General features: G+C 51.7%; 2 protein-coding genes across 2 annotated transcripts in view; one reads left to right on the forward strand and one right to left on the reverse strand.

The window, feature by feature from the left end:
* LOC136570645 (zinc finger protein 135-like) overlaps positions 1–16,290 on the reverse strand; it is a 174,440-nt gene that overhangs the window by 102,330 nt on the left and 55,820 nt on the right. The gene's annotated exons all lie outside the window — the stretch shown is intronic.
* Positions 7,864–16,290, forward strand: part of LOC136570621 (uncharacterized) — an 86,780-nt gene continuing 78,353 nt past the window's right edge. Inside the window, 10 exon segments of the mRNA XM_066571070.1 lie at positions 7,864–7,898; positions 7,900–7,939; positions 8,283–8,367; positions 10,710–11,441; positions 11,633–11,696; positions 12,528–12,576; positions 13,616–13,725; positions 14,483–14,600; positions 14,994–15,093; positions 15,512–15,708. Coding sequence (XP_066427167.1) covers positions 7,864–7,898; positions 7,900–7,939; positions 8,283–8,367; positions 10,710–11,441; positions 11,633–11,696; positions 12,528–12,576; positions 13,616–13,725; positions 14,483–14,600; positions 14,994–15,093; positions 15,512–15,708 — 1,530 coding nt within the window.

Consider the following 16,290-nt stretch of genomic DNA (forward strand, 5'->3'; position numbering starts at 1 on the left):
CACAAATTTTCGGCCAGAATATCAGGAGTCAGATCACAGGTGGATTCAGAAAAATAAAGGTAAAATGTTAGAGAATGATTGGGGTCAATTGGAAACGGGACAGTTAATAATACCAGGGAATACGATGTGGCAGTTTGTGAAAGCAGAACACGAGAAAGCCCATTGGAGTTTGGACCCGCTATACCAGTATTTGCAGGCTCGGATAGCAGGACCAAAATTGTTCACCACTGTAAAACATGTCACATCCCAGTGTGAGAGGTGCCTGAAGAACAACCCGAATACAGGAACTAAGATACATCCAGGGGCCATAAATCGAGGTAAATTCCCAGGTGAAGTGTGGCAAATTGATTTTTTTTGAGCTCCCAAGAAAAGGAGGGTTTCGATATTTGCTGGCATTAACTGATACATTTTCTGGGTGGCCTGAAGCATTCCCTTGCAGAACAAATAAGGAAAGAGAAGTGACCAAAGTACTGTTAAATGAAATCATTCCACGGTTTGGGGTACCGAAGAGCATTTCTTCGGATAGGGGTACACATTTCTGTGCAAAAGTGGTAAGGGCAATAAGCAAAGCACTACAAATCAAATGGCAATTACACACGCCCTATCGCCCACAGGCCAGCGGCCAGGTGGAAAAGATGAACCATCTTATTAAGCAGCAGATTGCCAAAATATGCCAGGAGACTAATTTGCATTGGTATCAAGCTTTGCCTATTGCTCTGCTTAGACTGAGAGTCAAGCCAAGATCGAAAGAAAGGCTAAGCCCATTTGAAATTCTGTACGGCAGACCTTATGCTATGCAAACTGTAAATGGGGACGCTGTAGATCAAATAGGTAATCAGTATATTTATGACTATGTGATTATGGTGGGGAAGCAATTTGACAAGAATGCTGCGGTGGTGATTGACCACCAACCTAAACAACCTAACTGTAAGTTGCATCCTTTTAATCCCGGTGATTAGGTGTATGTTAAGAATCTTTTAGGAAAACCCCTACAAGAAAAGTGGGAGGGACCTTTCCAAGTACTGCTGACCACCTTCACCGCGGTTCGAATCAAGGAGCGACCTACGTGGATCCATTACTCACGGGTCAAGAAAGCACCGGGGAGTAAACAAGAGGAGTAGACACCGTGACCCGGATTCCACTCCAGACCCCTACTATCCTGATCATCAGACCCTTGGGGTTCCATATGAATGCCAGCCAAGTTCTCTTTGGATCCCAGCTAAATGGATAAGACCTGCCTTGGATGTGGAGCCTTCTGAATCAGCTGACCCCTCGGGATCACGAGAGAATCCAGCACAAACTGACATTAAATACAAATGGTAGGAAGATCAATGGGGGAAACCATACTTATGATAGTTATTTTTCTAACATCCATACAATTCGGGCAGAATGTAGTTTTTCCTCGAAACTCTGCCCCAATAGACCCATGGTCCAATGCACACCAGTGTATTCACCCGGAGTCAGGGATGAAGGGGCCCTATTTTGAGGTTTATGCCTTACGTAACAATCAGCCATACCCAAAAGAGGAATGGGATAAGCGGACATACCTAGTGGCACAGAAGGGAGATCAAATCCAAATTGGGTGCCGGGAACTTGACCCAGTAGAAGGAAAAACAAGGCGGCTGGTATTAACAATCCAACCCTTGATGCCAACTTTTAAACATAATCTGATTACCTTTAGTCCAGTGAAAATGGGCAAGCCCACCGTTTGGATCCAGCAAAAGGGCCCAATTTCATGCCTGTGGAGTGACTTCAGGGAAGACCCACCTGGATCACAACCCCGAAACTCGGTAATTTATAGAGAAGATTCACTTGGGGAACTACATCCTCAAAATATAACCTTTGACCCTCACCCTCTCCTCTTTCCTGTGGGAAAGATCGTAGCATCTAGCGGTCCCGAGGAAGGGAAAGCACAGTGTGAGATGGCATTTAGATTAGATCAGTCGATGACGTTCGCATGTGAAAGGGAGTCGAAAACGCTGGAACAGAGTACTAGTTTCCCCAGATGTGTTACCAGATACGAAGTGGCATCACCGGAAGATGTGATCTCCTTATATCCAAATTTAGACTTGCCCCAAGAAATTACTCCACCAATTGAATGTAGAAAGGTGCATAACTTAACCTTTATCGGGCCCCAGGTAGTAAGGAGGTCAAATGAACTGAAACTGCTGCTAGACCCCACGTACTCTCTGAAAAAGGTGCAGATGAATATTCAGACTAACATTACCCATCTGCAAAAGGACTGTCAACCGTTCATACAACAAAGCCTTAAAGGATGGGAGGCATGGCTAGCTACTAGGTCTTATCACAGGCGGGCGCAAAGGGATATAAGTGGATGGGTCAGCACTGGATTTGGAATACTGAATACCATAGATCAAGAGGTATTGGTTAACAAATTGAGTACTGTCACCACCAACTTAGGAAAACTTAAAGTGCCCCTGAGTTCATCTATGCTTACATTGGCAGAAACACAATCACTGGTAGTTAGGTTACTAACCCTGGTAGCAAATCACACTGCTGAAGATTTTGCTAGAATTGCCGGCTATACAGGAGACATTAGCAAGGAAATTGCGCTTGCTATCCAATGCACACAAACACAACAGTGGGTACAGTCAGTGGCAGCAGGAATAATAAGAGAAGGAACGTCAGGAACGCTGTCCCAGGAAATAAGAGAGACGATACTGAAGGATAGTCGTACTACACAATTTGAAAGGGACCATCAAGCCTGGTGGCAATTAGTAAACTTTACTTATGTACCACAGCATGAGCACATTGAAGCCTATGTTCTTACCATCAGTGCTGCAGAGGAAAGGGCGATTTTCCCTATCCTTACCTTAGGGACCATACATCAGAATGTCCTTGTTAGGCCAGTAGATCATAATGTTTGGGCGAGTTATGATGACGCCAAAAATAAGTGGCAGTCTGTTAGTACAGAAGCATGTATTCCTAGGGGGCAACTAGGATACACATGTAAAAATGCTATAGTAGAGACAGAAGATTTATGCTTAGATGCTGAAAATAGTGTATGCACTTTTGAAATGCTTCCACACAATAGAGTACGGTCGCAGGTTTATTATGTAGAGAATGGATGCGCCTGCGTCAGAACAGCTTGCAGTAACGTAACTGTAGATAGTTGCCAAGAGGAAACTAACAATACTAACTTTTGTGTATGTAATTTTACCAAGATTATAGGTTGTGATTTTAACTATACCGCTCCTGTAACCACCCAGCAGCTAATTAATGCAGACTACGACCTGTATCATGAGTTGCCAAAATTACAGATAGGTATGGATGTCGAGGTTCTTAAGGCGATGCTCGTGCATCCAGAAGTAAGAAGACTGGTGCAAAAAGTGAACCAAACAGTTAAGCGCATGGTCCTACAGGTGGAGCACAACTCAGAAAGAATAAAAAACATCCTGACTGAAGTAGAACAAGTAGGCCAACATCACTGGTGGGACGTTTTCACAGGATTTTCCCCAACAGCAACACAGGTCTTTCATTACCTGGTACACCCGATACTAATTTTAACTATAGCAATGTTTATACTGACTTTTATGAACCTATGCTTGTGGTGGAGGCTGAAATCCTTGATGAGTAAGATCCAAATGATTTGGGCGATGGTGCGGGCGTATCAACGCCCCGAAGGATTAGAACTTGACGAAAGAATTCGTAAGTTATAAGAAAAGGAGGGAAATGAAGCCCCTAAAATGAAGCCCCTAAAACAGTTACTTTCAAGAGATGATGGGTTAAAGCATAGAATATAAAGCGGTTACGGGAAATATTCAATGTTAGGAAATCACATAGAGCAATAAATTGGGTAAGGTGTGGAACACAATGACAGGGAAGAGATAAGGACAGACAGTGATAAGTTAAGAACTGCTGGGTAAAGCACGTTTAGGGCCAACATGTCAAATTGACCCTGAGACCCCTGCCAAGGCCTGGAGGCTAAGCCAACTACACCGGGAATTGACCAAATTTGGGGAGAGGTTCAAAAGTTTAAAGAGGAAGACTCCTCGAAGCTGATGAAGGCCGACCGGAACGACCCCTGAGAAGATCCTCAAAAGAGAAGTCCCCGCCCACGCTCCGCCTACACCACTCCCCATATGTATATGCATGAATATGATGTAATCCCAAACCTAAAACTGTATAAAAAGGTACGCTTTTGCTGTAAAGATTTAGAAATCCCATTTTAGGATTTCTCCGACGTCGTAATAAAATACCTCCTGCTTATTTGACTGAGTCTCTTAAGCAGTAATTTCTCGCCTTTTGGGGCAAAAATCGGCATCAACATCGCTACCAGGGTAGGGAGGCTACCTGTGAAAGTCCACCATGTAGATGCTCATGTTCCCAAGAGTAGAGCTAATGAGGAACACTGAAACAATGAGCAGGTAGACCAGGCTGCAAAAATAGAGGTGTCGAAGATAGACTTAGATTGGCAACATAAGGGGGAGTTGTTCCTAGCTCGATGGGCCCATGATGCCTCAGGCCATCAGGGCAGAGATGCCACCTATAAGTGGGCACAAGACCGAGGGGTGGATCTAACCATGGACAGTATTTCACAGGTTATCCATGACTGTGAGACGTGTGCTGCCCTCAAGCAGGCCAAGCGAGTGAAGCCCCTATGGTATGGTGGGCGGTGGTCCAAGTACAAGTATGGGGAGGCCTGGCAGATTGACTCCATCCCACTGCCCCAGACACGCAAGGGCAAGCGCTACCTGCTGACCATGGTGGAAGCCATGACTGGATGGTTGGAAACCTACCCTGTGTCTCATGCTAATGCCTGGAACACCATCCTGGGCCTTGAAAACCAGGTCCTTTGGAGGCATGGTACCCCTGAGAGGATTGAGTCAGACAACGGGACCCATTTCAAGAATGGCTTTAACACCTGGGCCAGGGAACATAGTATTGAATGGATATACCATATCCTCTATCATGCACCAACTGCTGGGAAAGTTGATCGGTGCAATGGACTACTTAAAACTACCCTTCAGGCACTCAGTGGGGGGACTTTTAGAAATTGGGAAATGAACTTAGCAAAAGCCACCTGGATGGTCAACACCAGAGGGTCCATAAATTGAGCTGGTCCTGCCCAGTCTGAACCCCTGCACACAGTGGAGGGAGATAAAGTTCCTGTGGTACATATGAAAGGCATTTTAGGGAAGACTGTTTGGATTAATCCCACCTCAGGCAAAGACAAACCCATCCGTGGAATTGTTTTTGCTCAAGGACCTGGTTACTCTTGATGGGTAATGCAGAAAGATGGAGAAAGCCATTGTGGACCACAGGGAAACCTAGTCTTAAGTGAGAACTCTGTGTAAGGTTTCATTGTGATGCAGATGGAAATAGAATAAGGGGTGGGTAATGTCCTGACTGCCAAGCAAGATGTTTTCTATTTGCCATCTGAATGGCAGTTGTCTTCTGTTTTCCTTATCTTTTCCACAACCAATCCTCCCTCAGGGGAGACATCTGTTGTTAATAGGCTGTTGAATGTCACTGCATGGCAGATAAGATCTACAGCATCCCACTGGGAGATGTGAGCCCAGAGAGAGGAGCCAAGCATTGCTACCCAGATATAATCTTGAGATTCTGGAACACCAGCATGGCTTTCTCCACTGGATCCCCAGAGGAAACAGCTGCCTCTTCCACTGGATATTCAGAGGAAGACTTCACCCTTTCTACAGGACCACTGCTCCAACAAAACCATATCTGCTACTCCAGGAGGACTGCAGGCACATTTCCACTTGGACTGCTACCAACACCCTGAACAACAGGATGTCAGGTTGTGTTCTGACTCTGGCAGTGTTGGTTGGATTTACTGCATTGTTTATTTTGTCCTTTTATTTTTTTCCCTAATAAAGAACTCTTATCCCTGCTCCCATATATTTGCCTGTGAGCCCCCTTAATTTCAAATTCATAACAATTCAGAGGGAGGAGGTTTACATTTTCCATTTCAGGGGAGGCTCCTGCCTTCCTTAAGCAGATACCTGTCTTTCCAAACCAAGACAGGAATATTTTCCAAGGCTGGTCATAAGGAAAACAGGAACCTTTTAGCAGTTCCTGGGAGCAGACAGTGTTTCTGATAAGTTTGGAAAGAGCAAAACCCAGGTGCTGTTTCCAAGGACAAGACCTAACAAGCATTTCTCAGATCACACTGCAGCCTGGAAAGGAGGAGGGGGCAATGCACCACCACACTGGGATCTCAGGGGTGCCCATGGCCTGGGTGATGCTGCCTGATGTCAGCCACCCACCAAAGCCACTCTGTCCCTGCCTCCCACAGCTGCACAGGTCAGAGAAAATTTAACCAAGAGTTCCTGGGTTGGGATAAGACAGGGAGAGATCCCTCATCCAACACCAAAATGGGCATCACAGGCCCAGCCTGGGCACAGGGAGGGAATTTATTACCAACCAAATCACAGCAGCACAAGGAGAGGGGAAATAAATTTCTCCAACACCTTCCCCCCACCCAACAAGGGTCACCCAGAATGGGCATAACCAGGGCTCTGCCCAACGGGGGTCACTGGGGATCATCCAATGGGGATCCTCCCATGGGGGATTGTTGTATTGCACTAAAGATGGAGCTGGAACAGCGTATAAAGCTCTTCCTGCAATCAGGGCACTCGCAGGGCCTCTCCCGGAATGGATGTGGCAGCGTGCCCTTAGGTCGGAGCTGTTGCTGAAGCTCTTCTCACACTCCCCACCCTCGCAGGGCTTTTCCCCAGTGGGGATCTGGCGATGACTGAAGAAGGGGGAGCTCGGGGATAGAGGCGAGGCGGGTCGGGCTGGGACAGCGCTGGGCTCTGGGCCCGACCTGGGCGCCCCCCACGCGCCCCTTCCCCGAACAGCCCCGGCGGGGGACGCAGGTGGGGTCCGGGCGGGGGGCGCTGGGTTCCTGTTTTGGGGTCCCACTCTCCCCTTTTCCCCACTTTCCCACCGTCTCCCACCCCTTCCTCACCTCCCCCCAATCCTCAGCCCCTCCCGCTCGGCCTTTGGGGGGTCCCCTCCTCCTCCCCCTCCATTCCGGGCTCCCCCCTTCGCCTCCTTTTCCCCCTTCTCCCCCCCTGTCCCAGCGCCTCCCGCTCCCCGCTCACCCGAGAGCTCCGCGCCCGCAGCCGGGGGGGCTCCCAGCACCACCAGTGCCACCAGTAGGGCCCCAGCTGCCGCCCCTCGCCCCATGGCCGGGGCCGGGCAGGGAGCAGCAGCCCCAAAGCAGCCGCGCTGCGCTGGCAGCACCAGTCCGGAGCAGGGCGGGCTCGGCAGCGCCGCGCGCTCTCATTGGCTGCCGCCACTTTTGGGGACCCGATCGCAGAGGCTCCGCCACACAACTGATGACTCTTCAACGCCCCGCGTTCTCATTGGCTGCAGCGCGTTTTGGCTGTTTTTTGATTGGCTGAGGCCTTTCCGGGCCGCTGCAGCCCCGGGCTGGGGGTTTTTTGGGGAGGGGGAACCTTGGGGCGCTGGGCCGGTGGGAGCTCAGGTGAGCCCAGCAGTGCGTGCCCAGGGGCGCGGGATCTCAGCGGTGCCCGTGGCGAGCGGTGACGCTGGCCCGATGCCAGGCACCCCCAGAGCCGCTCTGTCCCTGCCCCTGCAGCCGCACAGGGACAGAAAATGGAACCGAGGGATCCTGGCTGGGGACAAGGACCGGGAGAAATCCCTCAGCAAATCCGGCACGGGCACAACAGACCCGGCCTGGGCACACGGAGGGAATTTATTACCAACTAAATCACAGCAGCACAAGGAGAAGGGAAAGAAATCTCTCCAACACCTTCCCCCCATCCCAACACGGATCACCCAGAACAGGGGTCACCAGGGCTCTGCCCAACGGGGGTCACTGGGGATCATCCAGCACGGATCCTCCCATGGGGGATGGAGCTGGAGCAGCGCACGAAGCTCTTCCCACACTCGGGACACTCGCAGGGCTTTCCCTGGTGTGGAAGTGCTGGTGAGTGACGATCTCTGAATCCCACCTGAAGCTTCTCTGACATTCCAAGCACTCCTAGGGCCATTCCCCAGTGTGGATCTTGTGGTGCGTGGTGAGGCCGGAGGTCCAACTGAAGCTCTTCCCACATTCCCCACACTCCCAGGGCCTCTCCCCAGGGTGGATGTTCAGGTGTTCCATCAGGGTGGAGCTGTAGCTGAAACCCTTCCCACATTCCAAGCACTTGTGGAGCTTCTCCCTGCCATGAGGCTTCTCCACCAGCTCTGAGCTCTGGCTGGATCTCCGGCCACCTTCCTGGCTCAGGGGGGCTCTTTCCTCCCTGCAGCTCCCTGGGCTGGGTTTGCAGCCCCTCCTCATGAGGGATCTCTGGGGCTTTTCCTCCTCTGCCATCTGGCCACAGCTTGGGAATGACAGATCCTGGTTTGGGGGAAACCAAGGTGGGAACACCTTGGAGTAGAGGCTCCTCCTGCCCAATTCCATCTGTGGAAGTCAGCAGGAGTCTTGTGTCCATGAAAATCTCCACAATGTCAAGGTTCAGCCCAAAAAGCTCTCCCAGGATTTCCCTATCACTCATCTCTCCACTTCTGGTGTTCCAGAGGTTTCCTGATTTCCTTTCCTTGGGATCATGGGGGTCCAGTGGTTCCAGGGCTTCTCCATTCTCCAGCGTCCTGCTCAGGGATGATTCAGGGGCTTTTGGGGGTCCATGGGGGCCCTTCTCCCCCGATGCTCTACTCTGAGATCCCAGGGGTCCCAGGGGTCCCTCCTCTCCAGGCTCCCCCCCTTTCCAGTCTGCCGGGGTCCCCCAGCTCTGAGATCTCCCCTCTCTGCTCTCCCCACTCTGGGGGTCCCAGGGGTTCCCCTCCTCTGCTCTCCCAGGGGTCCCCAGGACCAATGTCCTCCCCTGCCCATACTGGGCAATGGCCACGTGGGCCCCCAAAGATCCCCCAAGGGGCTCAGCTTTGGGCTCCTGCAAGATCCAAACCTACACACACAGAGAAAACAAAACCTCCCAGAGACACCAGATGATATTTGGGGTCAATTCCACAATCTACAAGTTCCAAATACCCCCCCAATAAAAAACCCTCTCAGGGACTCCTGGATAGATTTGGGACGAGCTCCCCCTCCCCACTGAGCTGCAAGACGAGGTGGGGGCGATGGTCCCGTGGCTGCGGCCACAGGGGGCACTGGAACCTCCTGTTCCTGCTGTTCCTGCTCCTGCTCCTCCTCTTCCTGCTCCCCGTTTTCCTCTCTCCCTCCTCCTCCTCCTCCTTCCTAATCCCGCCTCCTCCCCAGTTCCTGCCTTCTGTGTATTTAGAGTGGAGAACCTTGCTTGTTTTTAGAACTAGAACAAAGATCCCAGATGGAACAAGGCTTGCTGCTTTTAGTCAGAAGTATCAGTGACTAAAGGTCACGTTTCCTTTGCTTTGGTCCTGTCCTTGTTCTCCTCAGTGTTCAGGCTGGGCTATGGGGTGTCCTTGTTTGCTGCATTTTCCGAGTTCCTCTTGCATCCTTTGGGCCATGGGCTGTGCCCTGGGAGGGTTCTTTGTGCTCCTTTGTGACACAGGAGAACCTTCCAGGCGGTTTCTGTGTGAGCTGCTGCTGGGATGTCACAGGAACAGCGCCACGTCGCCGTGGTGTTCCCGTTGCTGTGGGACACGGAGGCCTCAGTGCCCAGAGTGGCTCTGGGCTCGCTGCCGGAGGATCCTCCTGCCCGAGGCATTCTCAGCAGCCAGCCCAGCCCTGTCCTTCTGTGCTTGCAGGGCTACAGGCTGCAGGCGTGTGCAGCGCAGCCAAAATGATCCAGCACGTGGCTGCTGCAGTTTGCACTCTGTACTCTGTGGCTTATTCGGGGTATTTTTTAACCCACTTGGCATGTAAGTTGAGGTTTTCCCTCGGTACAGCATCTGTGGCTTTGGGCTTGCTGTGTGCTTTCTGTTCTTCCTCTGGAGCTGAGTTGACTTTGGAACCAAATGGCCATGAAGACACCATTGCTTTGGGAGAGCTCCTGCCAGCAGCTGCAGCTGAAAAAGGGGGTGTCTGCAGCCAGCGGGGCGTGCACAGCATCTGCAATGAGCCCTGGGGGGTTCTGTTCCCTCAAGCAGGGAGTCTGTGCCAGCAGAGCCTGGAACTCCCTCCCTTTGCTGCTCCAGCCAAGAACTGACCCAGCCCAGTGTTTTGTGCTTGTTCTCTTGCTTGCTGTGGGCAGGGACTGTGGCTCCTGGAGGGATGCAGTGAAAGCAAAATGCTCTCTTGGGGTTGCCTTGCTCCGTGGCATTTCCCAGCACTGGCAGTTTTTCTCCCAACAGCATCTGGTTCATGTTCCCTCTCCCATTGCAGGGCACCTCCTGTCTGGATTCCAAGCAGCTCCTCCTTCGGTGAGTGGGAAAGGAACCTTTGGTGTTTGGAATTGTGCAGCAAGTTGTGAGCTTGGCATGTGGCAGTCGAGGGCCAGCCTGGGAGGCTGAAGGAAAGTTCCTGTCAGTGTCTTTGCAGCAGCAGCAGCAGCAAAGGAATTCCCATCAGTTTTCTCCTTTTCTGCTGAAGAGCTTTTGAAGAGCTGCAGGTCTGGTTTTGCAGGCAGAGGATTGCTTGCTGGCTTTAGCCATGGTGGAATATCGAATTCCCAACAATAAGTGGCAATGTCGACTTTAGCCCATTGTTAGTTGGAACAGCTCCAAACCCCATTTCTGCTTAGTGCAGCTGGATGTGCAGCTGAGGATAAATAAGGTGATAACTGAGATAGAACTTCCCGTCCCTCACGCTGCCGTCTGTCCACAGGGCACAGAAGCAGCACCAGCACCTCCTGGGGCTCCCTCTGCTTCCAAAGAGGAGGCCCAAGAGGAAGAAGACAGCAGTGAGCTTCCCGCTGCTCTGGGGGATGATGGTGAACTTCCCTCAGTGCCGGGAGATGACAGTGAACTTCCCGCTGCTCTGGGAGACGAGGGCGAACATCCCGCGGTGTGGGAATGCAACGGCGAGGCTCCCGCGGGGTGGGACAAGGACAGGGGACATCTCCCGGCCTGGGACGAGGATGGTGGATGTCCCCTGGTGTGGGACCAGAGTGGCCAAGCTCCCACGGAGTGGGATGAGGACAATGGACATCTCCCAGTGTGGGATGAGGATGGAGGACATCTCCCATCTCCCATGCTCCTCCCACAGGATGGAGGACATCCTGTGGCTTGGGAAGAGGAGAGTGAACATCTCCCAGCATGGGAAGTGGACAGCGAACATCCCCTGGCTTGGAAATATGATGACAAACCTGCAGCGTGTTGGGAAGAGGATGGAGAAGCTGCAGCATTTTGGGAAGAGGATGGAGAAGCTGCAGCATTTTGGGGAGAGGATGGAGAACCTTTCTCTGCTTGGGAAGAGGACAATGAACCTCCCTCCGCTGTGGGATCCTGGGCTGAACCTTCTGACAGCAGCACAGCCGGGCAGCCAGAGGGGAGAGGGGAGTGGTGCCTGATGCAGCTGAGTACGTCTGCTCTGTTCCTGGGTGCCTGAGCAGGTGCTGTGTGTGTGTCTGGGCATCAGCTGCACCCAGTGTTGCTCTGCAGCTGAATGTCACCGAGCCATTGATTGTCCTTCCCCAGCTGACACCAAGGGGCTCACAGCCCCAGGGAGTGGGGCTGGTTGTGGCTCTGCTGCAAGGCGGGGTCTCACTCTGGGAGGGAGCGTCTTCCACGTGGTTTCTTTCAGGGAACACCGTGAGCGAGGAGGAGCCTGCCGAGAAATACCTGGAAGTGGAGCAGATTGGCCAAGGGTAAGTGCACGGCAGCTGCTGCTGCACAAGCAGGGCCGGGTGTTGTGCTGGTGCAGGATCAAGTGAGAAGTCAGGAGAGCTCCAAGCACCTTCAGACACTGGGCTACCATCCTGCTGTCTCTCAGTCCTGATCAGAATTGATAACTGTGGTCAGAAGGCGCCGTCAAAGGCCCCTGAGGCTGGCAGTGTCCTGCATGCAGCAAGGAGCAGGACCTGGAAGATCATCTGTCTCTGGAACTGGATTGCCTAAAAGAGCAACTCACCATGTGGTGACTGTCAGAAAACAGTTCTCAAGAAGATTTATTTCAAATATTTTCCTTCAAAAAATATCCACTGGTCAGGATTATCAACCTAATGGTTTAGAAACAGAAATCAGAGATGAACTAATAAGTGCTCTATTCTAGCACAGGTAGCAGACCCCATCCATTCAGTAACAGACACAGAGCTGATGCACTCTGGGGGAAAAAGCATCACCTGCCTGATGGCAGGGCCCTTGTGGAACCTGCAGGTCTTAGGCAGGAAATGGAAAAGGATGAAATGCATTCTTTTCCAGTTCTTTAGACACCCATTTCTCCTCCTAGCTTTGGAACTAAAGCAATTCAGGGTGGATATTTGGGATTTGCTCCAGCCCAATTCCTTCGTGTTGGGTCTCAGTTTTCTCCTGCACACCTTGCATGGCAGAGGGCTGGTGGCTGCTGTGCTGTTGTTGGAAGGGTCGATGCACCCAGGTGTTTGTGAACGCTGCAGGCAGCAGAGATCTCCTGTCTGGGCTGGCTTTCACTGCCAGGGCCTAAAGCACTACTTCTTTATTCTCTGCTGTTTTGTCTCCAGGGCTTTTGGAACCGTTTATAAAGGACTCGACAGGGCCACTGGAGGAGAGGTCAGTGCCAACACGCCCAGCACGCCTGGCAGCTCTCCAGGGCTTTCCCCTCTGCTGGGAGCTGTGGCTGCAGCTTTGGGGGCCAGCAGAGCTTTCCTGCCCAGGCTGCTCCTCTGAAGGCAGAGCAGTGTCAGCCTGCAGAGCACAGCTGGGACAGACTTGGTCCTTCTGAAGCGCCAAAGGAATGCAAGGAGGGCAGCGGTGTCTGTCAGAGCAGGACACGCTGGCTTGGCCTTCATATCTAAAAGTGTGAATGCATCAGCTGCTGGAGACCGAGGCCCAATTTATCTTCATCCCAGCCTCAGACAGGAACATTATTTAGCTATTCTTAGCTAAACTATAACACTATTATTTCCATCCTGCCTTTTATCTTCAAAGGATACCTCAAGGCCTGATTAGGGAGAGATCCTGCTTGGGCTCAATTTGGGGTTTTAGTCCTACTTCAGCTGTTCACAGAGAGTGAGGGAGAGAAATGAGAAGACGAATGTCCAGAGCAAAGCTCTCTCCTAATCCTGCAGTTGTGTTTGGGTCTGGTGTCAGTGACAGCCTGTGACAGGGATCACCTGAGCAATGGGTGTGCGTGTCTGCTTTGTTGTGCAATCCCAAACAGAGCAGTTGCATCTGAAATCATGACCAAATCCCATAGAATTGCTAAAGGGTTCCTGGCTGTTTTGCTTTGTTTTCAGAGAACCAGAATTAACTCCTGCTTGCAAAATGGGTTTGAATAATAATAATAAGAGTGTTGAGGCCATTTGAGAAGACTGTAGGTGCAGAGAATGTTGTTAGAGCTTTGAGGCTGACAGCTGAGGGACCATTTCTGCAGAGCTTGCAAGGCCAAATGTCTCTGGCCATGTGTCCTGTAAGCAGCCCCCAGCTGGCAGAGCAATGGGCTGTGGGAATGGCCCTTGCTGAGCTCTGGTGCCCCATCCCAAGGCAGTTTGGCACAGCCCGGCTCCGTTGCTCCACAAAGACTCGCTCTGTGTTTGCTGTGGCCTTCTGCCACAGACTCCTCCAGTTAAAGGCTGCAATGTCCCTTCAGGTGGCCATCAAGAAAATGAGTCTCAGAGGGCAGAACAGGGAACGAGCTGTGAATGAGATCCTGCTCCTGAAGGACAAGAAGAACCCCAACATTGTCAACTCTTTGGACAGGTGAGTGTTTCAGCTCTGATCCCGTGCCCGGGCCCTGCGTTAACTTTTCCTGGCATCCGGAGTCTGTAGCCTGTTTTGAAAATGCCTGACCCAGCCACATCTTCCCAAACCAACAGCCTGGCAGTTCACTCCCTCCATGTGCTTTTGTTGCTTTGCTTTGGTTTTTCCTTCAAGTTGACCCCGTTTGCTGTGTCTCCCAGCAAGTGCTGATAAACCACAGCAGAAATTATTTCCCTTGGCTTCTTCTTCCCAGCCCTTTTCCTTTGCTAAAGATGCCAGTAAGACCAAGTTCTTGTTTCCAGAAATGCCTCATTTGCCCATTTTTCACTGGCCTTGCCTGTTTCTGAAGGGACTTTCTGAAAGGTTTTCTGACTGCTTTGGTCCCAAGTGCTGCACGGCCTCCTCCCCTGGATAACCCTGGCAGTTGTGTTGCCTTGTTCTGGAGGGAATGGTGGAACTGATGAGTTCAGAAGCTGAACCAGCTGGGGCCAAGTGTTGTGATTCCACATCGATCTGGGCTGTTGCTAAACTGCATTTTTCACCTGCTTGCCATCCAAGGCCTCTCCTTTCTCACAGGTGTCTCCGTCTCCTTTAGACTGTGAAGATTCCAAGGACTGTGCAGCCTGGCAGGAATGTCTCTCCATCTGATTCTGTCCTCACTGACAAGTGACCTGGAAACAAAACTCCACTCCAGGCTTTTCCATGGGGGAATTGAGCTCTGCACTTTCATCTCCATGCCATTGCTTTCCTCTTCCAGCTTCCTTGTGGATGGAGATCTCTGGCTGGTGATGGAATACATTGATGGAGGAACTTTGCGGGACGTTGTCAGACAGATACGCATGGCTGAAGGAGAGATGGCAGCTGTCAGTCGGGAGGTGAGGGATCCTGCTTGTCACTCCCATGGCTGGGACACGATGGTCCTTCCAAACAGGGCGTGAGAACAGGAGTGGCTCCATGTTCAGGGCTTTGTTTCTGTGTTGTTTTCATGAGCTGGAGAAGAAAGAGCCTCTGCAGTGAACGGCCTGCCAGCATCACTGCACTTCTACTCTGTTCTTGTTCTCTCTCCTGCTGTTGTGGTACTCTCTGTGTGCTTTGGATTTGATTTGCTGTTCTCAGCTTTGCCTTGAACCGTTTGCCTGGAGCTTGTGTGCACTGCACTCCTGGCCTGTCACAGCAAAGCTGCTGCTGGCAGAATTCTGAGCTGTCCTTTCTGGTGTGATATATTCCAGCCATTGGTTTTTGCCCTCATGTTTCTTGTTCTCTCTCAGTGTCTGCAGGGCCTGGATTTCCTCCATTCCAACTGGGTGATCCATAGGGATCTGAAGAGCTCCAACATCCTCCTGGGCATGGACGGCTCTGTCAGGCTGGGTGGGTGTTCCTGGCCAGGCACGGCGCTCCCGGGCTGCGGGGCTGGGGCTGCTTCCCAGGGAGGGCCAGAGCCCCACAAGGGCTGCTGGGGGCACTGCCCGGCCCCTGCTGCCAGCTGAGAGCGGCTGCCCCTGCAGAGAGCTCAGGAGAGGAGCAGGGGGCCAGCAGTGCCTTTGTTCTGGCCATGGCCCTTCCAGAGGGGCAGCAGTGGGAATCTAAAGCTCCAAGGGAATCAGTAAAAGCCACTGCAGGAAAGCTGAGGGTTTCTTGAAGGGTCCAGTTCCATCTTTCCTTGGCTACAGCCCTGAGGGCTTTTCCAGCTGACTTCACTACTGCACTCTCAGACTGAGCATGGGGAATCTTTGTGCTTGGTTTCTTCATTCCAGCTGCCTTTGACAGGGTTTATTTCTGTCCTCAGCTGATTTTGGCCTCTGCGCTCAGCTCAGCCCTGAGCAGGACCAGCGCAGCTCCATGGTGGGCACTGCTCACTGGATGGCCCCAGAAGTTGTGACCAGATCTCCTTATGGCCCCAAGGTGGACATCTGGTCCTTCGGCATTGTGACCATCGAGATGGTGGAAGGAGAACCTCCTTACTTCAGGGAAACGGCGGCCATGGTAAGAGGCAAATTCTCCAGGGGCTGCAGAGGCTGCGAGCACAGGGGGACCCTGCACTGGGAGCAGCAGCTGGAGGTTTCTGCACATGGGAAGGGAATTCCCAGAGGACTTGTGCCTCCACACAGACAAATTTTCTGCAGTCTCCAGCAACAATTTGCTTTGGGCTTTTCGTTGTTGCAGCTCTTCTGGCTGTGAGGATGACCTGGAAATATGAAGCAAGTGCATCAGCTCTAATGTTATCTTGCAAGAAAACCCCACACCATCCCCAAATCCCAGCCCCAAACCCAACAAGATTTCTGCAGGAGTTTCTAAAAGACATTTTGCAAGATGATCTCCCCCTGATTCTTCTTATTGGGAAACTTGTTGAAAACATGAAGATGATGGTTTAACATCCCCATAGTCTAACATATTTCTTTCCTAGTCCAAGCTACTTTTTCTGTGTCACCAAGCCTGAGCTTTCAGCATCACAAACCTCCTGTTTCTAGCCTGGCAGTTTCTGGGATGGGGCATCAGGAATGCATTTACTTGAGTGTCAGTGGCACTGCAGAGATGCATTTGATGGAAGAATCCTCTGAAATAACA

This window comes from Molothrus aeneus, unplaced genomic scaffold, assembly GCF_037042795.1.
Source record: "Molothrus aeneus isolate 106 unplaced genomic scaffold, BPBGC_Maene_1.0 scaffold_35, whole genome shotgun sequence".
Taxonomy (NCBI): domain Eukaryota; kingdom Metazoa; phylum Chordata; class Aves; order Passeriformes; family Icteridae; genus Molothrus; species Molothrus aeneus.